This window comes from Sus scrofa, chromosome 6 (genome assembly GCF_000003025.6).
Source record: "Sus scrofa isolate TJ Tabasco breed Duroc chromosome 6, Sscrofa11.1, whole genome shotgun sequence".
NCBI lineage: Eukaryota > Metazoa > Chordata > Mammalia > Artiodactyla > Suidae > Sus > Sus scrofa.
Window position 1 is genome coordinate 50,834,753 of NC_010448.4, and position 26,280 is coordinate 50,861,032.

The 26,280-nt window shown below is 48.1% G+C and overlaps 1 protein-coding gene across 5 annotated transcripts; it reads left to right on the forward strand.

Moving 5' to 3' along the window:
• LOC102167273 (zinc finger protein 233-like) lies at positions 428 to 16,785 on the forward strand. 5 transcript variants are annotated; one of them, XR_002344682.1, is made up of 4 exons: positions 428 to 552; positions 7,424 to 7,890; positions 8,477 to 8,907; positions 15,188 to 16,785. XR_002344682.1 is itself a non-coding variant. In XM_021094502.1 (4 exons), the coding sequence occupies exons 2-4, from the start codon at positions 8,700 to 8,702 to the stop codon at positions 15,676 to 15,678; spliced, it is 609 nt and encodes a 202-aa protein (XP_020950161.1). In that variant the 5' UTR covers positions 428 to 552; positions 7,424 to 8,699; the 3' UTR covers positions 15,679 to 16,785. The 5 variants fall into 5 exon arrangements, 3 of the variants coding, with proteins under 3 accessions (XP_020950161.1, XP_020950162.1, XP_020950163.1); XM_021094502.1 differs by having other exon boundaries at positions 7,424 to 8,755; positions 8,846 to 8,907; XM_021094503.1 differs by having other exon boundaries at positions 7,424 to 8,735; positions 8,846 to 8,907.

The following is a 26,280-nucleotide window of genomic DNA, read 5'->3' on the forward strand; positions in this document are numbered from 1 at the left end:
TGGAGGTTTCCAGGCTAGGGGTCGAATCAGAGCTGTAGCCACTGGCCTACACCACAGCCTATACCACATCGCGGTATCCGAGCCGCGTCTGCGACCTACACCACAGCTCACCGTAACGCAGGATCCTTAACCCACTGAGCGAGGCCAGGGATCGAACCCGCAACCGCATGGTTCTTAGTCGGATTCCTTAACCACTGAGCCACAACGGGAACTCCTTAGCCACCATTTCCTTTTCAGTCACGCCTATAAGTAATATAACTAAAAAACAAACAAAATTTTAAAAAACAAGGAGGACGCTAATTGCGCCTGCCTACTGACAAAACTGAACCATCTTATCATTCATTCATTCATTCAGAGGCATGACCTTGATGAGGATTCTGGGAATTGCAGTCTGGCAGCGCCCGGTAGTCAGTGCCGCTTCCGCTCTCGCTGGGAGGAGCTGTAGTCTTTGTTTCGCTGGGGGATTCTGGGAAGTGTGGTCCAGGAGCGGCGTAGAGGGCGGCAGTTCGGTGAGAGGAGTGAGAGGCAGCGGTCGTCAGTAGGTTCCGGGAGGTGAGTCCGTGCCCAGAACTCGCCTGTCTTCCGAGCCTGCTAGGGTGTGGGACCCGCAGGGGCCGCCCTCCTCCTCAGAGAATAGAGGCCGAGGAGGGCCGGCGTCACGGTTTTCATCCCCTTGGTGTCTGGGGCGGTTTGTGCGCCACCGGTTGGGGGCGGGCCGGGGGCGCCGTCTTGGGTTTTCAGAGTCTCCCAGATGCTGGGTTTCCCTCGCCTCCCGCATCTCTGCCCGCTCTGCCGTCTTTTAACGATATGATCTTCGTAGAGTTAATTTCTCCGTTTCTCCTCTGTAAAGTGGAGTTAATGGTAGTACATTCCTAGCAGATGCGTGTGAGATTCGGGTGAAGCAAATAGAGGTAGAAATGCTTAGAACTGACTCTTGGCACCTGTTAAAGGGCAGTCAGTTGTCCCCCGTCTTTCTTTCAGGGAAGAGCTCAGTCCCTGAGAGCCTCTGGGAGCCCCAGCTGGGTTCTGGGCGGGTTCTGAGGGCCAGCTGCGAGCCACTGGCTTTTCTCTGACCCGTTTGGGAAGAAGGGTTTCTTTTCCCCCAGAATTCTCAATGACTCCCCCCTGCACTTTTTTTTAAAGGAAGGAGTGGGTCTCAGCCCCAGCTGGTGCCTGGGGATGTCTGCTGTGATTTATCCTGAGGACGACACCACCCCCACCCCCACCCCCATGTCTACCATCTCTTGTTTTGTAAAAAGAAAAAAGCTTTTGCTTCCTAGGCCTTCCCGGAGTTTGGAACTGGGAGCACATTTAATCATAAAAGTGGGAATATGCGGAAACAAAGGAAAACAGTCAAGCAGGACAAAGTAATAATGGTTCAGCGATAAAGTGAAGAAGGACCTTTATTTCCCCCTCAAAGACTGTAGATAATATCCCGAGCCACATCTTTGAGTTGTTTTGCAGACAGTAAACCCCAAACAGGTGGGAAAAGTAACCTCATGCTGATCACCAACATGGAGACCCCAGAGAGGTTGGATCCTGAAACATCACCCTGTTACCACACCGTTAACCCGCCAGAGAATTGTGCCCCAGCTGATCCCTCACCTGGTGACCCTCACCCTCACACTGTCTTTAAAAACCTTTTCCTGGAGTTCCTGTTGTGGCTCAGCAGTAGCGAACCTAACTAGGGTCCATGAGGACTCGGATTCCATCCCTGGCCTCGCTCAGTGGGCTAAGGATCCGGCATTGCCATGGCTGTGGTGTAGGCTGGCAGCTGCAGCTCTGATTGGACCCTTAGCCTAGGAACCTCCATGTGCCACAGGTATGGCTCTAAAAAGGCAAAATAATAATAATAATAATCTCTTGCTATTTTTATGATATTATGTCTATTTTGATTCTAGAAGTAATTTGTGCTCATGATAGATAATTTGAAAAATAAAGCCAAAAATTATCCATAATTCCAGCACGTGGTGACAACTGTAACCATGTTCATGTATTTCTCTTTTGCTGTTTCTATGTCTGTGTAGTTTTCTATGCTTCTCAAAAATTGTATCATCTTGTAGTACTGTTATATTTGGTTACTAGTAATTAAGAACATTTTCCAAGCACAAATGTAGAGGAAAGAATATAATGAATTTTCACATGGCTGTCAACCCTTGTCAACCTTTAGCCGTCATATGCTCTTTGTGAATTTTGTTATATGATCCCCCCTCCTTTTTTTTTCTTTTTTGAATATTTTAATACAAAATCCAGACCTTGAGTCAAGAGGATTTACACTAGATTATGATAAATATGTGGAGGTCATAGGATGGAGAACATTAATAATTCCAAAGTTTTCACCTGGTAACTAGGAAAATAGTGGTTAGTGAGAAGCCCAGGGGCCCCAAAAGAGTGGCAGTTAAAAGACGGTGATGGATTTGTGTGCTCATTTGGAATTTAATTTGCTCTTGGTTGCCAGTCAGTCTAGATTCCTATGTTGTGGGGGACTGTGTTATATTCTTTCTAGTGTGCCCAGCCCTGTGACAAGGTTTGCAGTGAAGTTTGTGGCTGGTACAGGTGTTCAGTTGGTAGCTGGATACAAGGGCTGCTGCTCTGAGAAACTTTTTAAATGCATGAAAATGGATTAGGTGACCAAACAATCCATGTTGATATTACTTGTCCTTTATCTCACATACTCTCAGAAATATGGAGAATCCTCAGGTTTTCAGAGTATTCATAAGTTGATATACAGTTATACAGAATTATTATACAAAAGGTAATATTTTTCATCTCTGAAAACAAATGTACTTTGAAGCAAACCAGGACTAATGCATCATTTCTGTATTCATCACAGGTTATAATAACAATAACTAGCATTCATTGGAATTTAGTCTGAGTCAAGCAGAGTTTCCAGTGCTTCTCATTTCTTTCCTTTTTTTTTTTTTTTTTTTTTTTTTTTTTTGTCTTTTTACCATTTCTTGGGCCACTACCGCAGCATATGGAGATTCAGAGGCTAGGGGTCAAATCGGAGCTGTAGCCACCGGCCTACGCCACAGCCACAGCAACACGGGATCCAAGTCGTGTCTGCAACCTACACCATAGCTCACTGCAACACCAGATCCTTAACCCCCTGAGCAAGGCCAGGGATCGAACCCACAACCTCATGGTCAGATTCATTAACCGCTGAGCCACGACGGGAACTCCTTCTCATTTATTTCTCAAAAAAAAACCCTGTTATCATCCACATGTTACACATGAGGCCCCAGAAGATAGTTGGCCTGCAGATGTCACTCACCTGGTAACTCAGCACTGGAATTGAACCACCCTTCCTAAAATAGTACCTCCCCGTCTTTCTCCACCCCCCCCCTTTTCCCGGCCATATTTTTCTTAACAGTGTCTATCACTAGCTAACATGTTACATACTTATCTGTTGGTTTATTATGTGTCTCCGCTACTATAATATCAGCTTCATGAAAGCAGGAATTTTATCCACCACTGTTTTTTTTTTGGGGGGGGGTCTTTTAGGGTCGCACTTGCAGCATGTGGAGGTTCCCAGGCTGGGGGTTGAATCAGAGCTGTCGCTGCCAGCTTATGCCACAGTCACAGCAACACAGGATCTAAGCTGCGTCTGTGACCTACACCACAGCTCACGGCAATGCTGGATCCTTAACTCACTGAGCAAGGCCAGGGATTGATCCAGAGTCTTCATGGATGCTAGTCAGATTCTTTTCTACTGCGTCATGACGGGAACTCCCACCACTGTTTCTTTAACATGCAGTCGTGCCTGGTATATGCTAGATGCTCAATAAGTATTCGTTGAATGAGTTGATGAATGATCCTGGTGAGTAGTAATGAGGCTTTCAGGTAATATGCAAGATGTATCTTTGTTAACTATTCATTCCGTCATTCACTGTTTTTTGTTTTTCAAACAAATCTATGTTGAGTGCCTGCTGCATGCCATGAACTGTTCTAGGCCCTGGAGAACGAGTCGGGACGGAAACATTGAGGCTCCCTGTAAAAATGTGGGCAGACATAAGCGAGATGAGTAACTACAAGATACACTCATATACTAGACCCTAACTGCAAAAGGGGAAGGGATGGGAGAGGAAGGGAAGCGGTGATTTTGAGGGGCTGCTGGGTACAGCAGCTTGCAGTGGAGTCTTGGCTCCTTGACCCGGAAGGGAACCTGAGCCATGGCTCTGAGGGCACTGAATCCTAAATGCTAGACCACGAGGGCCCATGGACCTGAGGCAGGACTTCAGTCTTTATCTTCTTGGAAGGATAAATTCAGCAAAGATGCAGAAGGCAGTGAAGAAGGGAAGTGTTTATTAGAAGCCATGGTGTGTGAAAAGGCAACACACATGGGCCCAGAGAGTCTTGCTTTTGGGGTGGCTTAAGTTGCTTATATGGGGCAGTTTTCTGGGTTCCCTCTGGCCAGTCGTCGTGCTTGTTGTCTAAGCCTCTTCTGACTCAGGACCCTCCCCATGTGGACAAACATCTTTCAGCCAAGGTGGATTCCAATGTGAGGGTTTCTGGGAGGTTGGCTGGGCATATTATGGGCTGGTGCCCCGTCCCTTCCCTGACCCCTGAGGGTTATTCTGCATGTGTGTGTGGCCTGGGAGGTCTCCTTGATCTCAAGAAGAATGTGGCCTCCTTATCTTTTACTCAAGCAGAGCTCTGCTCGTGCATTATCTTTATCTCAAAGTAGACAAATTGCAGCTGCTCAGCCTGGGGCTCAGCTACCTTCTGCCTCGTGGAACAGGGGATTTAAATTATATAAAGCATGCCTATGGAAGAACTCCAAGGAGAATGACATTTGAGTAAATACCTGATTGGGATAGATATATAGGTAGATAGATAGATGGGGGTGGCCTCATCCAGTGCCCATGATTTTCCCTTTTATCTCTTACTTTTAAGGGTGACCTTAGTGTTGCTTGAGCAAAACAAGTAAAAAAAAAAAGAAACCCAGAGAGGCGTTCCCACTGTGATAACGGGATTGGCAGCGTCCCTGCAGATCCAGGACACAGGTTCAATCCCAGCCCTGGCACAGTGGGTTAAAGGATCTGGAGTTGCCACAGCCGTGGTGTAGGTCTCAACTGTGGCTCTGATCTGATCCCTGGCCTGGGAACTCTATAAGCTGTGGGGTGGCCAAAAAAGAAAAAAGAAAAAACCCCAGAGAAAAAGAATATCCAGTTCATCCTCTCCTTCTCCTGATTAGGAACAGCCTCCAAATTTTCCAGCTCAGAGGAACCTCAGATGGATCGGTCTGATCCTTATCCAAGGGAGTGTCTTCAGTCTTTGATTCTCCTCGGTATGTCTTGAGTGCTCACTGTATTCTAGGCACTGGGGATAGAAAGTCGTGTTAATCATCTCACTGGCAAAACAGATGCTCAGCCACTCACTAACCCCCAGATGTCCCTCGGGGGACAGAAGACTTCTGGGTGCAGGGATTTGAAGGGCGCATAGTGAGTAGGGCTGAGCCAGGCACCCCAACCCCGACTGGCTTTCTCTTACTAAATTCTGGGAAATGTCGGGTCTCCTTGCAAAACCTGTTGCTGAGCAGGGCAAGAGAGGGCAGCAAGAACAGGGCCGGAGCAAGGGAGTTGGGTGTTAGGACCGATCTTTCTTCCAAGGCTTGGGGAGTGGCCGAGTTGCTCTCATCCCTACGAAGGTGTTTCTGCCTGAAGCAGGCGGAAGCACAAGTAGGAGGAGCTATCCGCCACTGGCACTTACCTGTGTGGATTCTCCGAAACCCCCATCAGCCCTCCGTGTTAGCTGTTGTCATTATTCCCACTGTGCAGATGTGGAAATAGACCAAAGAGCTCGTGAGTCAGGAGTGTGGGTAGAATCCTGATGCTCTGGCTGCATATCTCAGCGGGTCCCTTTCAGCAGAGTCTGTAACCAGGCACTGCCCTTTCTCTCCACCCTAAGGACACCCCTCTCATCCTCCTGCATGCTTGTAGTTAGAGACACAGAGGCCAGCTTGAGAGCAGGGGCTCTGGAGTCAGAGTTCGATGTGGGTTAGTCAGGTCAGGTGGTCTTGCCTCTCACCAGCTCTGTGATTATCAGTAACTTCATCTGGTCCATCACAGGGGAACAGCAATATCATGTCACTTGTATTACATGCCAGGCACTGAGCCAAGGCTTTTTTCCCCTCTGTTTTTCAGCTTGAGATATAATTCACATATCATGAGATTCCCACATCTTTTTTTTTTTTTTTCTTTTTTCTTTTTTTTTTTTTTAGGGCCGTACCCGCAGCATATGGAAAATCCCAGGCTGGGGTCAAATTGGAGCTACAAGCTGCTGCGACCTACACCACGGCTTACAGCAACGCCAGATGCTTAAGCCACTGAGCGAGGCCAGGGATCGAGCCTGTATCCTCACGGATCATCGTCGAGTTCATTACTATTGAGCCGCGACAGGAACTCCCAAGAGTCACACAACTTTTCAAGTACACAACTCACTGGGTTTTGGTATATTCACAAGGTTGTACAACCATCACCACTGTCTCCTTCCAGAACGTTTACATCACTCCCCAAAGAAACCCCACACTCCCGAGCCGTCATTGCTGCCCTCCCAGCCCCTAGTAGCCACTTGCCTAATCAGGGTGACTGGACTTGCTCACTTAATCCCCAAAGCCCCCTTATAAATTAGGACCTGTTTTGGCCCCTGCAGTATTGTTCATTTAAGTGAGACAGACTGTCAGACCTTTGTTTAAAATGTAAAAGAAACAGCAGTCATATTTTAAGATAGTTTCTTTTGGAGTTCCCTGGCAGCTCAGTGGGTAAAGGATCTGGCATAAGTCACTGCAGCAGCTCAGGTCACTGCTGTGGGGTGGGTTCGATCCCTGGCTTGGGAACTTCCATGTATCATGGGCACAGCCAAGAACAAAAAAAACCAAACAATCAAATAAACGAATGTTTCTCTTTACTGTAGTCAGCATGGGAGGGGGGATGTGTTTTTGGATGTGCTCTCTGGCTACATGAAGTAAATTCCCAAATATTTATGCCTTTTATTTATTTATTTTTATTTTTATTTTTTATTTTGTCTTTTTGCCTTTTCTAGGGCCGCTCTTGAGGCATATGGAGATTCCCAGGCTAGGGGACGAATCGGAGTTGTAGCCACTGGCCTACGCCAGAGCCATAGCAACGAGGGATCTGAGTCGCATCTGTGACTGCACCACAGCTCACGGCAATGCCGGATCCTTAACCCACTGAGCAAGGCCAGGGTTCGAACCTGCAACCTCATGGTTCCTAGTCAGATTCGTTAACGACTGAACCATGATGGAAACACCTATTTATGCCTTTTATAAAACCAGATGTTGATATTAATAAAAAATATGATTACGGGGCCAGAAATTAAGTAATGTAGCCAACCAGAATTGGACTTAACAGAGATAAAGGATTTTTTTTTTTTTTTTTTTTTTTTTTTTTTTTTGCCACAGTGTGCAACAGCTTGATGTGAGATCTCAGTTCTCAGACCAGAGACCTTGGCTTCCGAGGTGAAAGCACCAACTTGGAACCACTGGACCATCAGGAAAATTTCCTAAGACCTTGAAAGCATTGTATCGTCCCTGAAATCTGGATGTTATAAAAGACTCCTTTATTGGAAATGACGGCAAAAGATTTTTTCAAGGACAATTTCATGATGCATACCATCCCCTGCTTTTCTGCAGCTGCAGTGAAATCAGTTACAGTTTCTGTCGCTCATATACTTACCCACACACCCATCCTGTCAGGGAAGCCCAGGTCTCACTTTGCAGGTGGCCGATTTGAGGCACAAGAAGGTTCATCACCTTAAGCAGAGTCGGTAGCTGTGGAAGAGAAGCTTTCTCCCCACCCCCCCCCCACCGTGTTTCTCCATTAGTTTCGCTCTCCCACCGCAGTCACAACATTCCTGACACCAGACGTGGTGGGTTTTTTCCCCCCACACCAAGCAATTTTGCTTTTCCAGGCGGGCGCCCGGCAGTTTAACTCAGGGCAGACGCGCTCTCCCTGGGGATGGAGTCCCATCCCACAGGGCAAGGGCTCAGGTGCACAAGCTTGCCCTCCTCCACCTCTGATGCCCTTTGCCAATCCTAGGTCCCCAGGTTCCCCACACCCTCCGGTCTGACAAGGCTGCAAATCGGAGGCTCCCACGACTCGTCCCCTATGGATTCAGTCATTTGCTGGTGCGGCCCCCAGAACACAAACACTTAACCTTTACCAGTTTGTTAAAGGAAGGATACAGATGAACAGCCACGGGGAGAGATGCACAAGGCAGGGTCTGGGAGGGTCCCAAGTACAGGAAATTCTGTCCCGCTGATCTGGGGGTGTGGCCGCCCACCTGGAAGCTCCCCAGGCCCCGTGCTATTGGGGTTTTAAGGACACGTCCTCATGTAGTCACCATCAACTGTAAACTCCGTTTGCAGCCCCTCTTCCCTCTCTGGAGACTGGGAGGGAGTTGTGCAGCTGCAAATTCCCGCATCTAATCGTGGTTTGGTCTTTCTGGTGACCAGACCCTGTCCAGGAGCTCACCAGGAGTCACCGCCTTGGAACAAAAGACACTCCTGGCACCCGGGAAATGACAAGGGTTTCAGGAGCCCCGTGGCAGGCACGAGGGGCCAAAACCAGAATATGATTTCACGGGAGCAGAGCCAGCTTTGACCCAGACCTGCTGGCCCCAGAGTCCACTTCATAGCGTCCCCATCCCCCTGCCGTCCATTTCCCCTGACAGCCAGGATGAACCTGAACCCCGGGAGACGCCAGGATGCTCATGTGAGCCTTGCTGTTTGGACGTGAGCAGATTGTTTACAAGGGCCCGGGGCTGAGAGGCTGTGATTCATGGGCTCAGACCCGCATCTCATGGTTTCTTTCTCCTTTGCCAGTGGTGCCTTCCCAGGACTCTGCCCGTCCCCACAAAGGGCGGGAGAAACTGACCAAGTTCCAGGTGAGTTGGTTTTTATCTCTTAAAATTATATCTCTTTTCTCTTCTATGGAAAGGATAAGGAAGAAAATGACTTTGTTAAATGCCAGGTACTTACTTTTTTTTATTTTTAAAATTTATTTTATTTGTTATTATTATTAGTATTATTATTATTATCATTTTGCCTTTTTTCTGCCGTTCCCTTGGCACACGGAGGTTCCCAGGCTAGGGGTCTAACTGGAACTGTAGATGCCATCCTACACCGGAGCCACAGCAATATGAGATCCGAGCTGTGTCTGCGACCTACACCACAGCTCACGGCAACGCCAGATCCTTAACCCACTGAGCGAGGCCAGGAATCAAACCCAGAACCTCATGGTTCCTAGTTGGGTCATTAACCACTGAGCCACAACGGGAACTCCCTGAGATTTTAAAAACAAATTACTACACTGCTTGTTAATCAGCTCTATTTATAATCACAGTGATGGACAATTTTCATTTTTATTTTGTTTTATTTTTTTTTCTTTTTAGGGCTGTACCTGTGGCATATGGAGGTTCCCAGGCTAGGGGTCGAATCAGAGCTGTAGCTGAGGGCCTGCACCACAGCCACAGCAATGCCAGATCCGAGCCGCGCCTGTGGCCTACACCACAGCTCATGGCAATGCCTGATCCTTAACCCACTGAGTGAGGCCAGGGGTCGAACCTGCGTCCTCATGGATACTAGTCAGATTCATTTCCGCTGAGCCATGGTGGGAACTTCTTCAATTTTTTCATATATGCTGTCACTCGAGGTTTCAGCATACTTTTAATGTATAGTCTGAGAAGGGTTTCTATTTTTTTGGCAGGGGAGGGCCTTACCCATGGCTTACAGAAGTTCCTAGGCAAGGGATCAAACCTTCACCACAGCATCAGCCAGAGCCACAGAAGTGGTAGTGCCAGACCCTTAACTCCTCTTTGCATCTTTTAATTGTTATGGATAAAGCTCCCATGAACATTCTGAGTAAATCTCGTGGACATATTTTCCTATCTCTTGGATAAGCATCTAGAAGTGGAATGACTAGGTTTGTATGGTAGGTAAATGTAAACTGTTTTCCAAAGCGGTTGTACCAGTTAATAATCCACCAGTGGGGGAGTTCCCATCATGGCCCAGTGGTTAACAAATCCGACTAGGAACCATGAGTTGCAGGTTCAATCCCTGGCCTTGCTCAGTGGGTGAAGGATCCAGTGTTGCTGTGAGCCATGGTGTGGGATGCAGACGCGGCTCAGATCCCACGTTGCTGTGGCTGTGGTGAAGGCCGGCGTCTGTAGCTCTGAATGGACCCCTGGCCTGGGAACCTCCATATGCCATGGGTGCGGCCCTAAAAAGCAACAAAACAAAACAAAACAAAAACAATCCACCAGTGGTACATGCAAAGTTGCAGCTTGCTCTACCTCTTGGCATCATTTGGTGTCGTCGGGCTTTTTTATTTTAGCCATTCTAATAAAATGCCTTCTCACCACGACTATAGTTTATACCTGCTTCCTGATAAGTGATGCTGGAAGCTTTCTCATGTGTTTTTGCCATTTGCACATCCCCTGTGAAAAGTGTGTTGACGTCATCTGCTCATTTACACATTTGGCTTCTCTTTTTATTATTAAGGATTTCTTTATATTTTCTTAGTTCAAGTCCTTTGTTAAATATGTGTACTGTGAATAATTTTTGCCATTCTGTGGTTTGTCTATTGGTTTTTTAAAAATTGTATGAGAGTCCAGTTGACTTACTCCATTGTGTTCATTTCAGGTGCACAGCAAAGTGATTCAGTTCTACATATACACACATCCATTCTTTTTCAGATTCTTTGCAGAAAGTCTATTTGTTTTCTTGTGTCTTTTTTTTTTATTTCTGCCATGCCTGTGGCATGCGAAAGTTCCTGGGCCAGGGGTCAAATCCAAGCCACTGCTGCAACCTATGCCATAGCTGTGGCAGTGCTGGATCCTTAACCCAGTGTGCCCCAGCAGGAACTCCCTTAATTATGCCTTTTAAAATCATTTTGGGAGAGTTCCCATTGTGTGGCACAGCGGAAACGAATCCGACTAGGATTCATGAGGATGCCGGTTCGATCCCTAGCCTTGCTCAGTGGGTCAGGGGTCTGGCATTGCCGTGAGCTGTGGTGTTGGTCACAGATGCCACTTGGATCCTGCATTACTGTGGCTGTGGCCTAGGCTAGCAGCTGTAGCTCCGATTAGACCCCTAGCCTGAGAACTTCCACATGCTCTGGGTGCAGCCCTAAAGAGCAAAAAAATAAAAATAAATAAAATTTTAAAAAATCCAATCATTTTTGGAGTTCCCTGGTGGCCTAGTGGTTAAGGATCTGGTGTCACTGTTGTGGCATGGATTCGATCCCTGGCTCAGGGACTTCTGCATGCCACAGGCACAGCCCCCCAAAAAAATCATTTTTGAGGTGTAATTTACATATAATAAATGTATCCGATCAATTTTGACAAATGTACACACACCCGCGTGACCCCCACCACAGTCTAAATGCAGACCGTCTCCATCACCAAAAAGGTTCCCTGATGCCCCAACTGTAGGCAATGACTGACTGAGATTATGTCATTGCAGATTAGAGTCACCTTTTCTTGAGTTTCATCTTCACAGAATGTTTTTGTGTCTGGCTTCATTTATTCATCAGAATGTTTTTGAACACATGTCAATAGTTTGTTCCTTTCTATTGCTACATAGTATTTCATTGCATACCACAATTTGGTTGTTCATTCACTTGGGTTTTTTTTTTTAGGGCCATACCTGCGGCACATGGAGGTTCTCAGACTAGGGGTCAAATTTGAGCTGCAGCTGCCGGCATACATCACAGCCACAGCAATGCAGGGTCCAAGCCACATCTGCGACCTGCACCACAGCTCATGACAATGCCAGCTCATGACAATGCCTTAACCCACTGAATGAGGCCAGGGATCAAACCCGCATCCTCACAGATGCTAGTCAGATTCTTAACCTGCTGAGCCACAACAGAAACTCCCGCATTCACCTGTCAATGGGCAACTTTTATTGTGGTAAAATATATATAACATAAAATTTACCTTTTTAACCGTTTTAAGCGTAGAGTTCAGTGTTTGAAGTACGTTCACCCTGTTGCACAACCATCACCAGAAGCCCAAAGAGCCCCAAAGTGAAACAGTGACTCCCTGTCCCCTCCCCTGAGTCCCTGGCCACCCTCGTTTTACTTCCTGTCTCTATACTCTTGACTACTCCGAGTACCTCACATGCGTGGAGTCGCACACCTCATCCTTTCGTGACTGGCTTGTCTCACTTAGCATAATGTCTTCAAAGTACATCATCCGACCAGAACCTTAAAGCGGCTCATAAAAATATTGCTGTGTGTAGCACATGGGGTTGACATGCTGGATGGAGAAGAGAAGGAAATGACGTAAGGTGGACTCGAGGCCCTTGGGATCCAGAACCGCCTCCCCCCCACCCTCTCCACCCGCTCCCTGCTGCCCCCGCTCCAGTGGCCACGGATCAGATCATACGCATGAGGCTGCATGTGCTTGGTGGTGTAGGTGGCAGTGACCTTCACCAAGGAGGAGCTGGGGCTGCTGGACCCCACGCAGAGGAGGCTGTATCAGGACATGATGCTGGAGAACTTCCAGAACCTGCTCTCAGTGGGGACGGGCCCCTGTGACTCTGCCAGCCTCCTGGCATGTCTCGGTTTCAAATGTGCAGACTCCTGTGGCGCAGCAGGTGAAGGCTTCGGTGTTGTCCTGGCTGAGGCTTAGGTTGCTTCTCTGGCGCAGGTTCAATCCCTGGCCCAGAAACTTCCACCCATGCCATCTTGGTGGGGGTTTAAATCAGTTGGTGAATCGCATCACTATTGCATTTAATGAAACAAGGCAGAACCATCATAGCTTCTTGTCAGCGTCTGTATACAGTGCAACAGAAATTGTGAGTAACGGATGGGAAAAGAGATGAGATGAAAGTAAATAGTGCTTGGGATCAGGTCATTCGATCCCTCGATTCTGTGATCTGTGTATTTGGGTACTGGATCACGACAGAGAAGGTATTCATTACCACAGGCCACAGTCAGAATTTGGAAAAGTACTACTTAAAGAGTGCATGAAGATTGTGGTGGTGGAATAAAAATTTTAATTTATGTACTCACCTGTGCCTTTTCTATTTCTTTTTCACAGGATATCAACCCCCCAAAGTAGATAGGATATTGCAGTTAGGGAGAGGAGAGCAGCTTTGGGCGGAGCCAGAAACCCACAGGGATGGGTGCTCAGTGAAGACCAAGCAGGGTGGAGTCCTAGCAGCTAAGTCCTTGGTGCTAAGTGGATCTCGCCGCTTTCACTCCTCCTGCAGACAGCTCACGAGTGGATAATACCCCAGTGGGACAAAAGGATTATTACCTTCTGATGCTTGTGCAACCTGATGTGAATTTCTTTGGGACTTGTGTTAGCCATCAATTGCTGTGTGACGAGTTACTCTTAAACTTAGCAGTTTAAGGAGTTCCTGCTGTGGCGCAATGGGATTGGCAGGTTCGCTGCAGCACCAGGGCACAGGTTCAATCCCCAGCCCAGCACGGTGGGTTATAGGATCCGGCGTTGCCATCGCTGTGGCGTGGGTCAACTTGCATCTCGGATCTGATCCCTGGTCTGAGAACTCCATACACTGTGGGGTAGCCAAAAAGGAAAGAAAGAAAAAAAAGCAAAACTTAGCAGCTTGAAACTAGACATTACAGTCTCTGTGAGCCAGGAATCTGGGGGCAGCTTAGCTGGGTGGTTCTGGCTCACAATTTCATAAGGACGCAAGGAGTCTGCCACTGCTGCAATCCCCTGAAGGCTTGATGGGCTTGAAGAATCTGCTTCCAAGATGGGGAAGCCTCAGTGCCTTGGCAGGTGGGCCTCTCCCTAGGGCTGCCTGCGTGTCCTCAAAACATGGCAGCTGCTTGCCCCAAGCTAGTTGCACCCAAGAGCGTGGAAGGCAGAAACCACAGTGTCTTCTATGGCATAACCTTGGAAGTGACATACCATCCCTTCTGCCATAGTCCATTGTCTTCGCAGACCAATCCTGGTACATCATGGAGGGGACTTCAATAGGGTGGGTATGGATACCAGGAGGCAGGGATCATTGGGGGCGCTCTTGTGTGCTCACTCCCACAGCACGTGGTATTTGCAGATATGCATCTACAAAACCTGGAAGATAAATATTAGCCACTCAAGCTTTTCAGAAAATTCAGCCAAATTAAGCAGCAGTAGTTAGCATAGGATTTATTCTTCCATGGATGTGTCAGTTGAGGAAATACATTTTCTAGTTTTTTGGCTTTTGGCCATATCCACGGCGTGCATTCCTGGGGCAGAGATCAAACCCTTGCCACCGTGGTAATCCAAGCCACAGCAGTGACAATGCCAGATCCTTAACCCATTAGGCCACCAGGGCATTCCAGCTAGTTGGATATAATATATTAGGACATAACTGAAAGAAAGGGGAATTCTCTGAAATCTAGCTCGTGTATTAACATGGGCATTTAGGAGTTCCTGTCATGGCTCAGCGGGAACCTGACTAGCATCCATGAGGACTTGGGTTTGACCCTTGGCCTCGCTCAGTGGGTTAAGGATCTGGTGTTGCCATGAGCTGTGGTGTAGGTTGCAGACGAGGCTGGGATCCCGAGTTGCTGTGGCTGTGACAGAGGCCAGCAGCTACAACTCCAATTCGACCTCTAGCCTGGGAACCTCCATATGCCAAAGGTGCAGCCCTAAAAAGACAAAAAAAAAAAAAAAAAGTACATTAAATGGCTAAATTCAGGAAATAAAGCTACCATCTCATGGGTTCCTTATGAGGGCTGAGAAGATATTTCCCTTTGCAAATGTATTCTTTTCAGTTTTTGAGAGTGTCCCCTGCTCTGTAGTTTTGTATTCCCTTTTTCCTTTGGCTGCACCCAAGGCATGTGAAAGTTCCTGGGCCAGGGATCGAACCCAAGCCACAGCAGTAATCTGAGCCACAGCAGTGACAACGTCAGATCCTAAATCCTCTGAGCCACCAGGGAACTCCTAGCCTTGCATTTGTAATTTGGTCCCATACATGAGTGTTGATATATTAGTCTCATTAACAGTGGGAAGGAACAGCCTTATCACCTCCCTGTTTCCTTAGGCATGAAAAAAAAAAAAAACAAAAACTTAAGCGTCCAGCTGAACGCTCCACTGGTTAAATACGGTCTCCAAATATGGTCGAGCCTTGAACTAATTATTACCCCTGCACAAACATTCACTTGTCCTCGGTTTCATCTCTGAATTCTCTTTCTCCTTCCAGGACACAGGAATCGAAATGAGACAGAGCGCCTTCAAGAAGGAGGATTAAGACACCTGTTACCGGAAGACCTTATGCGCTGGCAAACACAAGAACAGTTTACAGGTAAAGTCATCAGAACCCCAGACTCTATCGTCCGTCTGCAAGGCAAGACATCCACGTTGCTCCAACAAGATGATTCCCCCTGTCGGGTGTGGGCAGGAGAACCTGCTCAGGCTCCCGAAGATGGGAACTATGCAGTGAAGCTTCAAGGGGGGCCGTTCCAGCAGTACCGCCCATCAGGAGTTTCCAGTTCAGACCTCCTGGGATTTCTGGAAGAAGATGTATCTGAGAGAATCCAGACTTATCCGAGTAGGTGTCAGCAAATTGCCGTAACAAGTAATCTGAGTAAATGTGACCATTGTAACACAAGAAGGATCTCTCATCCCCATTGCAATGAGGAAAGACGCAAAAGCAGGAAGCCCTGTGGCCACATCACGGAAAAGGCTTCCTGAAGAACCCCGCCCGGCACAGTGTAACCTGCTCTGGAGAACAGACTTCCGATGAGAATGGAGAGGCCTTCAGCCTGGGCTCTGATCTTGAACTTCAGCAGCAGCTGCACTCAGGAGAGAAGCCCCAGATGTGCAGTGAGTGTTGGAGGGGCCCCTGGTTACAGCTCCGTGTCTCTCGGCCATCAGAGTGTGCACCTCCGAGGGAAACGCCCAGGGAATGATGCTCGTGGGGCGGGCTTCCAACAGAGCTCACCTCTGCACACCCATCAGAGAGCCGACAGCAGGGAGGAACCCTCCAGATGGCAGGTGTGTGCAGAGGGCTGCAGTCAGATCACCTCCCTTCCCACTCCTGAGCCCCTTCACCCAGGGGAAACTCCGTGGGGGGGCAGCAGCTGTGAGAAGGGCTCCGGTCATAGCTTGGACCTCAGCAGCCACTGCGCTGACAGCACTGGAGGGAAATCCTGGAAATGGGAGCTGTGGGATAAAGGCGTCGGTCAGACCTCACAGCTTCGCGCTCACCGGACAGCGCTCCCTCGAGACAAAAGGTACACACAAGCAAGCGCGCCACGCACGCGCACGCGCGCGCGCGCGCACACACACACACACACACACACACGGAAGGCATGTGACAGGATGTTCAGCTGGAGATCGGGTCCTCTCCAGAGAGTTCACCCTGGAGAGAAACCGTATCAATTCAAGGTACATGGGAAGGACTTCATAAGGCCTCAAACCTTCAAGCCCATCAGAGAATCCACACCGGCGTCAAACCATACAGGCGCGACATGTGTGGTAAGAACTTCAGGCCCATCAGAGAGTCCACACCGGAAAGGAGCCCTCCCAAAGTGACGCGTGTGGGAAGGGCTTCAGCCAGAGTTCACATCTCCAAGCCCATCAGAGGGTCCACACAGGGCGAAACCCTACAGATGTCTTGCCTGTGGTCAGGGCTTTAGCAAGAGTTCCTTCCTGTCTTCACGTTCATCAGAGAGTCCACAGTAGTGGTAAATCCAGCACGAATGAGTGTGATAAAAGCGTTCTCTAGAACCCAGGCTTCTCGTTTTTACTGGAAAACCCACAGAGCAGGGGCTATTTATAAAATGTGTGTTAAGAATTCATGAGTGAGCTGCATTTTTTGGTCATCCAAGCGCCACTGCAGGAAACCTGCTGGTTGTATGAGGATGGCCAGTCTTTCCAGTAGAGCCCAAAAGGTCACACGTCCCAAGAGAAACCTTGTAGGAACAGTGCAGGAAATTTCAGCCAGAATCTTTACTTTCAGGAGAGTCTATACAGGGGAGAGGCCTTAAAAATGAGAAGGATGCGGAGTGGTTAACGAATCCGACTAGGAACCATGAGGTTGCGGGTTCGATCCCTGCCCTTGCTCAGTGGGTTAACGATCCGGCGTTGCCGTGAGCTGTGGTGTAGGTTGCAGACACAGCTCAGATCCCACGTTGCTGTGGCTCTAGCGTAGGCCAGCGGCTACAGCTTGGATTAGACCCCTAGCCTGGGAATCTCCATATGCCGCGGGAGCGGCCCAAGAAATGGCAAAAAAGACCAAAAAAAAAAAAAAAAGATTAAAAAAAAAAATGAGAAGGATGCTGGAGTTCCCGAAATGGCTCAGTGGTTAACAAATCCGACTAGGAACCATGAAGTTGTGGGTTCGATCCCTGGCCTCGATCAGTGGGTTCAGGATCTGGCGTTGCTGTGAGCTGTGGTGTAGGTTGCAGATGCAGCTCGGATCCTGTGTTGCTGTGGCTGTGGCTGTGGCCGGCAGCTACAGCTCCAATTCAACCCCTAGCCTAGGAACCTCCATATGCCGAGGGTGCCGCCCTAGAAAAGGCAAAAAGACAAAAAAAAAAAAAAAAAAGAAAAGAAAAAAAAAGAGAAGGATGATCAGGACTTTAGCAAAAGCATAAGGATGGATATGACAGAATCCACATCCACTGGAGTGTAAGCTCCATGGGGCCAGGAAGTGTGTTTGCTGTTGCATAACCTTGGCCATTGCCTAACACAGTAGGTGCCCTGGAATTGGCTACCTTGAAGGAGAGGAAAACATACTATAATGAGGACAAAAATTTGAAAATTTCAGTGAGGCCAAACCCAGTTAGTCACAATAAGTCATACTAGGAAGAGAAATCTTGGAAGAAGCCTTAAGTAATTCAAGGAAACACTCATTTAATAAAAATACATAAAATCACACAATCTGCAATTTGAGTGTAAGATTTTTGCTGTTGGCTCCTGTCCTGCTCCCCTTCACTTTTCAAGCAGTAATGGGCTTAGGTTTTTATCTTAGCATTTAAGACTTTCTCAGAGTTCCTGCTAAATCCAATTGCAGCAGCTCAGGTCGCTGCAGAGGCAGGGGTTTGATCCCAGGCCCAGCACAGTGGGTTAAAGTATCTAGTGTTGCCATAGCTGCATGCGGCTCAGACTCAATCCCTGGCCCAGGAACCTTCATATGCCAAGGGTGCAGCCATAAAATAAAATAAAAAAAGCACTTTAAAAAAGACTTTCTCTGTACAGTGTACTATAAGTTATATACAACATAAGTCTTACTATTTTTATTCCTTTTTTTTTTCTGGCCACGCCCAAGGCACGCAGAAGCTCCTGAACCAGGGATTGAACCTGAGCCATGGCAGTAACCGCAGCCACAGCAAAGACAACTCCAGACCCTTAACCTGATGAGCCATTAGGGAACTCTTTCGCTCTTTTTCTTTTATTGGGTCTTCGGGAACAAGACACGGGATGAAAAAGAGAACTTTGTTTTTATGTCCATAAAGTTAGTCACGAGCAAGAGGTGTGCAAAAGAGAGCATATTTGAACCTGCATTTTGGATGTTGCACTCAGCTATGAAGGCACAGAGCATTTTGGATTCCACCCCATCCTTCTCAGGCGCTTCTGTAGTTTTCAGGGTAACTCGGGTGTATATTTACTAGAGGTGGAGGAGAGTTTCCCATTTTTTTTTTAATTCAAGTATAGTTAATTGACAGTGTTGTGTAGCTTCAAGCGTACAGCAGAGTGATGCAGTTAATGTACTTTTTCAGATTCTTTTCCTTTATAGGTTATTACGGGATATTGAGTGCGGTTGTCTGTGCTGTCCAGTAGGGTATTCTTGTTCCCTCAGCTTTTTCTTTTCTACCTTATCTTTCAGGACACTGGATACTTAAGCTCCATTATATCTCAAGTTTCATGTTACTGTCTGAAATCCAGGGCCAGGAGGTCTGGTTGTGGTGCAGTGGGAACAAATCCGACCAGTATCCATGAGGATGTGGGTTCGATCTCTGGCCTCGCTCATTGAGTCGGGGATCTGGCATTGCCGTGAGCTGTGGTGTAGGCTGACAGCGGTAGCTTCAGCTTCGATTCCACCCTCTAGCCTGGGAACATCTGAGTGCCCTAACAAGCATCAATCAGTCAATCCAGGGAAATCAATCGATCAGCCCATCAATCAATAGATCTAGGGCCAGGGGTTCCCGTCAGTCATAGCACAGTTCGTTAGGAATCCAGCTGCACTGGCTCTAGTCACTGCAGAGGCACAGGTTTGATCCCCAGCCTGGCACAGTGGGTAAAGGATCTGGCTTGCCACAGCAACTGTAGCTTGGATTCCTTCCCTGGCTCTGGAACTTCCATATGCTTAGGCCATTAAAAAAAAAAAAATCCTGGGCCAACCAGACCCTGGGGTGGCCTATTGGAGCTCATGGTTGTATCCTTTAGGATGTTCTCAGCTGTAAGAAATAGAAAACTCGAAGAAGCTGAGACAAAAAGAAGGTTTATGTCATTATTTCAAAAAGTTAAATTGTATCCTTGGAGTTCCCTAAGCATCCATCATTGTCACCGCTGTGGCTCTGGTTATATCTGTGGTGTGGGTTTGATCTCTGTCCCAGGAACATCCACATGCCATAGGTACAGCCAAAAAAACTTGTATCCTGGATATTTGGGGTGCCATGTTGCAAGACTGGATCCCATTTGATCTTTTTCAGCAGGAAGTCACCTGTCTAGGTGTAGCACACGGGTCCAAATGGGGGTGGAAGTTCACCTTCCCCCTGAGCCCTTTGACACTGTGTGTGTTCGTGTGGGAGAGGTGGCGGAGGGAGTGTGGGAGTGGCAGGTGGGGGTGGGATAAAATTTCTCCAATAGTTATAAGACTATTCAGATTATTTCATATTGGGTGAATCTGGGTTTTCAAAGAATTGGTCCATTTCATTTAAGTTGGTGAATTTATGAGGATGGAGTTGTTCATAAATATCCCCCCGCCCACTTCCCCATGCCGTATAGAAGTTCCTGGGCCAGGCACTGAATCTGAGATTCACCACAGCTGCAGCAACGCCAGGTCCTTAACCCACCGCACCCCAGCGGGAACTCCTCCCTCATTCTATTCTTGATATTGGTAATGTCCTTGTCTTGCTGGAAGCTTATCAATTTTGTGTATCTTTTCAAAGAATCAGCTTTGTTTCATTAATTTTCCTGTTTCTCTGTTTTGTTTTGGTTTTTTTGTCTTTTTGTCTTTTAGGGCTGCACCAGTGGCATATGGAGGTTCCCAGGCTAGGGGTCGAATCAGAGCTATAGCCACCGGCCTACACCACAGCCCCAGCAACACGGGATCCAAGCTGCATCTGTGACCTACACCACAGCTCATGGCAACACTGGATCCTTAACCCACTGAGCGAGGTCAGGGATCGAACCCATGTCCAAATGGATACTAGTCGGGTTCATTAACCACTGAGCCACGACGGGAACTCTTCTCTGTTTTTTTAATTGTATTTATTTCTGCTCTATTATTTCCTCTCTTGTGCTTTGATTTATTTTGCTCTTCTTTTCCTAGTTATTTGAGTGGGAGCTTTGGTTATCGTTTTGAGATCTTTCCTCTTTACCAATGTAAGAAGCATGTAAGCAGCATGAATTTCAGCACCCATTGAGTTTAAGATGTTGTATTTTCACTTTCATTCCATTTCCAGATGTTTGGAGGTTTTCCTGTTTAGTTTTTCAGTTTAATTTCTAGTTGGATTTCATTATGGTCAGAGGACATAACTGGTATGATTTTGACCCTGCTCGTATATTCCCAGACATCAGTTTATTCTCTCAGAAAAGAGTATAAACATGTGTAAGGGCTTCAGCAGGGTCTCATCTCTTACAGCCGTCACCGAGTTCACGCCGGAAGAATATAAAGTGACTTGTGTTTCAGGGGTATAGGAAAGAAATTCTAACCCAAAGAGCCTGGAGAGTTCCCATTGTGTCCACTAGGGGGTGCACGCCAGGGAGAAATCCTAAAACTCCTCCAGCGTTCCTTCCAGTTCAGTTCAAGTGGGGTCCTTCCAGTCCTCTTAATTTGCTCTCAGGAGGAGGGACTTCATGAGACTAGGGTGGAAAGAGCCTCGGAGAGAGAAAATATCTTGATTTTCTTTAGAGACCTTAAGGAGGAGAAGCCCTGCAATGCTACGTGTGTGGAAAGACTGTTGTATAAAATGTTTTTGTCGTTGTTGTTTGTTTTTTGCTTTTTAGGGCCACACCCGTGGCATATGCAAGTTCCCAGGCACGGGTTGCATAGGAGCTGCAGATGCCCGCCTTCACCGCCGCTCAAGGCAACACCGCATCCTTAACATGCTTAATCTGTAATCTCTGCATCCTCTCGGACACTGTGTCAGGTTTTCAGCTTGCTGAGCACAAGGGGAAGTCTTTAAATTTGAACAGGAAAAGGCCCTTTTAAGGCCAAGGAAGAAGGGCTGGCAGGAACTTTGTGGGGGAGGAGGCGGGGAATGAGCGGGTGGCCAAATCAGGGCATCGTACAAAAACCGGCGTGTTTATTGTCTTTGAAGACATCCCACGTCCTCGAGATGCTTGGGAACAGCAGAGACAATAAGAAACTCAGAAGACGCACCAGACAATGAAACTGCAGCTCTCTAAAGCCTCTGACCTGGGGACCTCAACTCTGACCTGAACCACACGTCCCCTCTCCACTTTGGGGGGGTCATTCACTCCTCCGTTCACTGTGCATTCTGCCTTTTTATCTGGGGAACTGATACTATCTGGGTGATACGAAGCTGAGTAAGAATTAACCGCCTCTCAGGCAACACAGGAAATTAATTAATAAAATATCCCTGGAGGGGGATGGAGGGCTTCCTGGAGGCAACAGCTGAGTAGGGTTTTGAAGGACACGTGAAAGATCTCCAGGAAAATGAAGGGAAAGAGGGCCTTCCAGGTGCAGACAATGGCCCACACCAAGGGATATAGGACCTGAGGACTCAGGGAAGGCCAGTCTGGCCAGTCACGTCTTTCCCTGCTGGATGTCACAGACACACAGAGCCAGGCGCACCAGACCCTTATTTGGCCCAGTAAGTCCCCCCCACCCCACGAAACACCCAGAATTGTCAGATCTCCATGCAACTCCCAGCTACTGGGCAGAGGCACCCGATGATCCAGGAGGCAGAGAGAGGATGTTAGGAGTTGTGGGCGGGGGTGCTGATTCTGATGCCCGAAAGATGTCACGGGAATCCGGGTTCTTGTTCAGGGAGAGTGAACTTCGAGAACACACAGGCAGCCAGCAAGCAAAGTCTTCAGGACAGGAAAGCGCACAGCTCCCAGCACAGACACTGGGAGGGGGCAGACGAGTCCCCCTCGCTATTGTCCTATGGGGGGGTTACCCATTGAGGATGGGGGGACCAGCATGGGGTCCAGAAAGATGTGGTTTCCTCCCATGGGCCTTGGCCAGTTACCTCTCTCAGTCCTTGTCCACTAGGGGGCTCGGAGGTGGAAACGCCCCCTAGGTGTTATGGTGTCTTTGCTCTTCTCCTCCTTAGACTGAGAGTCGCCATTCCTCTCATTCCTTTTTGATCAGTTGAGGAGTGGGTTAGTGACTAATTTCCATGTGGGCGTAGGTACACTCCCTACAGTAAACAAGGCCTGTGGGGATGTTGCTCCCTGGAGCCCTTAAGCTGCAGATGTTAATCAGTGGCCATATCAAAGAAGGCATTGGAGTCTGTGCTCCTACACTACCTCCCCAAGTTATTATCCTCCTTCATTTCTCCAAGTAGGGAGAGGAACTAACAAGTACACGGAATGTGTCTCAAAGGCTCACTGAATGCCTGGGAGGGTTGCCCTTCTGTGTATATTCACTGCATATGACTTCTGGGCTGTTGGGGAGCTCGGGTTCAGTTGCGTGTTGCTCAGGAATCCAATATGGAGAAGCAAGTGTTGGGTGAAAGGAAAGATAGCTTTATTGAGGAAGCTGGCAACCCTAGTGAGAAGGTGGACTCATGTGCCCAGAACCAACTCCAACTCCCCGCACCCCAGATAATACAGGGGAAAGGGGAAAGGGCCGTGTGCGGAGGAGAGGGTTGTGGTGTGTGCAATCAGCCCGTGACTCTCTTCTGGTTGGTCAGTGGTGAGGTAGTTGGGAGTCACCACCCCCCACCTCCTGCTTCCACTGGTCTGAGGTCTGCACGCGAGGGATCAGTGGCAGTTAACTTCCTCCGCCTGGTGGAGGTTTTGGTTTCTGCAAAACGGTTTAAAGGACATGGCTCTGAATAATGTCTCTACAGCCCTTGAGGAGGAACTAAAGGTCCTTGACGCGGTTTCATGGCTATTGTTATTTTGTCCGGCTTGATTGTGTTCCTTTACTACTGCATGTTGTGCTTTCTCTGATTAAATCTGTGATTTGGGACGTGGGGAAGGCCTGTGGGGGGTAAAGCTTTTCTACAAACAAGAGGCAAGTGGAGGACATGGCGGAGGTGGGGGTGTCTGTCTCAGGGGGCCCCACAGGGTCCTGCTGCATTTTACCAGGACCCTGTGAGGGGTTAAGCTTATGTTCCTTTTATACAGTTGAGGCCGAGGCACAGAGAGGCAGCAAGTCCGCGTTCACACCTCAAAGGGAGTTTTTACTGTGATGCTCCAGGTTAAGGATCTGGCATTGTCTCTGTGACAATCCCCAGCAGGGCACAGTGGGTTAAGGATTCAGCATTGCTGCAGCTCAGATTCAATCCCTGGCCTGGAACTTCCATATGCCCTGGAAATTTTTAAAGAAAAATTTTTTTTGTTTTGTTTTTTTAGAGCCACACCAACAGCATATGGAGATTCCCCGTCCAATCGGAGCTGTAGCTGGCAGCTACATCACAGCCACAGCAACGCTGGATCCCAGCCATGTCTTCAGCCTACACCACAGCTCCCGGCTATGCCAGACCCTTAACCCTGAGCAAGGTCAGGGATCGAATCCACATCCTCATGGATACTAGTCAGATTTGAGCCACAGTGGGAACTCCAAGAAAAAATTTTTAAAAATTTCAAAAAAAACAAACCCAAACCTCAAAGATGTGGCTCCAGAAACCCCACCATCCCTGCATTGTGCTATGTGGCAGGCAGATCCTACATCAGCCAGCACCTTCTCCCTCTCTGCGTCTGTCCTTTACTCCTTGTAACCGGCTAAGGGTCCCCCTGGAGCAAGATGCCTGCTGCCTGATCCCCAGAACACGTGCTTCTGTTCCCTTATTTGGCAAAAGGGCGTCTGCAGATGTAATTGAGGATCTCCAGATGGGGAGGGGACAGGCATCACGCAGGTGGACCCAATGCAATCACAAAGCTCTTATGAGAGGAGGCCGGGCCTTCGGAGAGAAGATTCCAGGCAGCTGGCCTGGAAAATGGAGAAAGGAGCCCCAAGCGGTTTCTAGAAGCTGGAAGGAGCAAGAACTAGATTCTCCCCTGGAACCTCCAGAAAGGATCAGCCCTGCCCGCACCTTGATTTTAGCCTGATTCTCTTTGGACTCCAGACCTTGAGAACTGTAAGAGAATACATTTGTGTTGTTTTAAGCTGGATTGGTGCTAATTTTCTATAATAGCCACGAGAAAAGGATCCACCCCTTGACTGTCCTTTCTTTTTGTAGTTGTTTTGTTTGATTGTTTTAGGGCCACACTTGCAGCATATGGAGGTTCCACCGGCCTACACCACAGCCACAGCAACACAGGATCCAAGCCGAGTCTGCGACCTACACCAGAGCTCATGGCAACGCTGGATCCTTAACCCATTGAGCGAGGCCAGGGATTGAACCTGCATCCTCGTGGATACTAGTCAGGTTCATTCTTCCTGAGTCATGACGGGAACTCAGTGACTGTCCTTTCTTGATTCCCGCAGACTCCCCCGAACCCGCCCACCCACCCACCCCCCTCCGCCCCATCTCCTCTGTATTTATCTGCTGAGCAGCCGGCAACAGGGCGAAGGGCACGGGCTCTTGAGTCAGAGCTGGATTCAGGCCCAGCCTCTGTTACTGGCCAGCCCTGTGACCCCAGCAACTTATTCTCATTGCACCTCAGCCTTCCTATCTGTTAAATGGGGGCTACAGGCATCCTGACGCTCATTGAGAATTATCTAGGGTTCCAGGCCCTGAGCCTCACATCGATAAGCTCACAAAATCTCCAAAATAACTGTTACCGACCTGTGTTCTTGGCCTTCATTGATCGACAGAAATTGATAAAAGGCCAGACAAGAAGTTCAGGCAGGGCTTTCCTGGGCCCCGGCTGCAGAAGAGGGGAGCAAAAATGAGGGACAGCTTCCTTTCCTTCCTTGTTAATCGTGGGGTATGGGAGGGCGGGCTGGTTCCTTCCATGGGGTGAAGGTAGGGACAAGCCAGAGGCGTGGCTCAGGTGGCCTGCCCACCCCTTTGGTGGCACTGTGTGCAGGGGGCACACCTTGGACCTGCTTTGCCTCTGAGCTCTTCAGACGTGGCAGTTGGGTTTTTAGGTTTTTTGGTATCTTGTCCATCATTTGTCCCCACTGCGCATTTGCACAGTTATTTTTAGCCTCTTATTGTTTTTTTTGTTTTTCTTTCTACTGCCGCACCCACAGCATAGGGAGTTTCCTAGACTAGGGTTTGAATCAGGGCTGCAGCTGCCGGTCTACGCCACAGCCACAGCGTATCCGAGCCACATCTGTGACCGCAGCTTTGTGGCAAGGCTGGATCCTTAACCCACTGAGCCAGGCCAGGGATCAAACCCTCATCCTTAAAGCGACAACATCAGGTCCTTAACCTACTGAGCCACAGCAGGAACTCCATTTATAATTTCCTTGAATTTTGTTGCTTGAGGAGACGTTTCTTTAGGTACAAGCACTGCAGCAAAGGGTCCCAGGTCCCAGCCCATCTCACACCAGGTTCTTTTCCTTGTTGGCAGATTTTACTGACTTCCAGTAACCCTAAGCACAATTACAGTATGATACTTAATGCTGAAAACTCTAAAGATCCAGTTGTATTAATTAAATGCACAGCTTAAACTGGCCTTAATACTAGATATTCAAGATTAAATATTTCCCAGATCACATGAACCCGCAAAGTATTCTAGTGAATTTCTTTCATATTTCTGAAATGTGATTAAGTGCTTAGTTTTCTTTAAGCCAATTAAATACAGCTCACTTGCAAGTTAATTTTTACATAAAGACCGACAGAACCAGAGATCTCAGTTTTTCTGCTTGAATTTAAAAAGGTCTTTTTTTTTTTTTTTTTTTAATCTTCCCTCAGTCTGGGTGACTACAGGGGCATCAAATAGTGCCCAAGAGCCCAGGCAGAATAGTTACACGGCAAAGGCAGAGGAGGGAAGTGAAATTTCTCCTGCCCTCCCCCTCCACCGTTCCCTGCACCT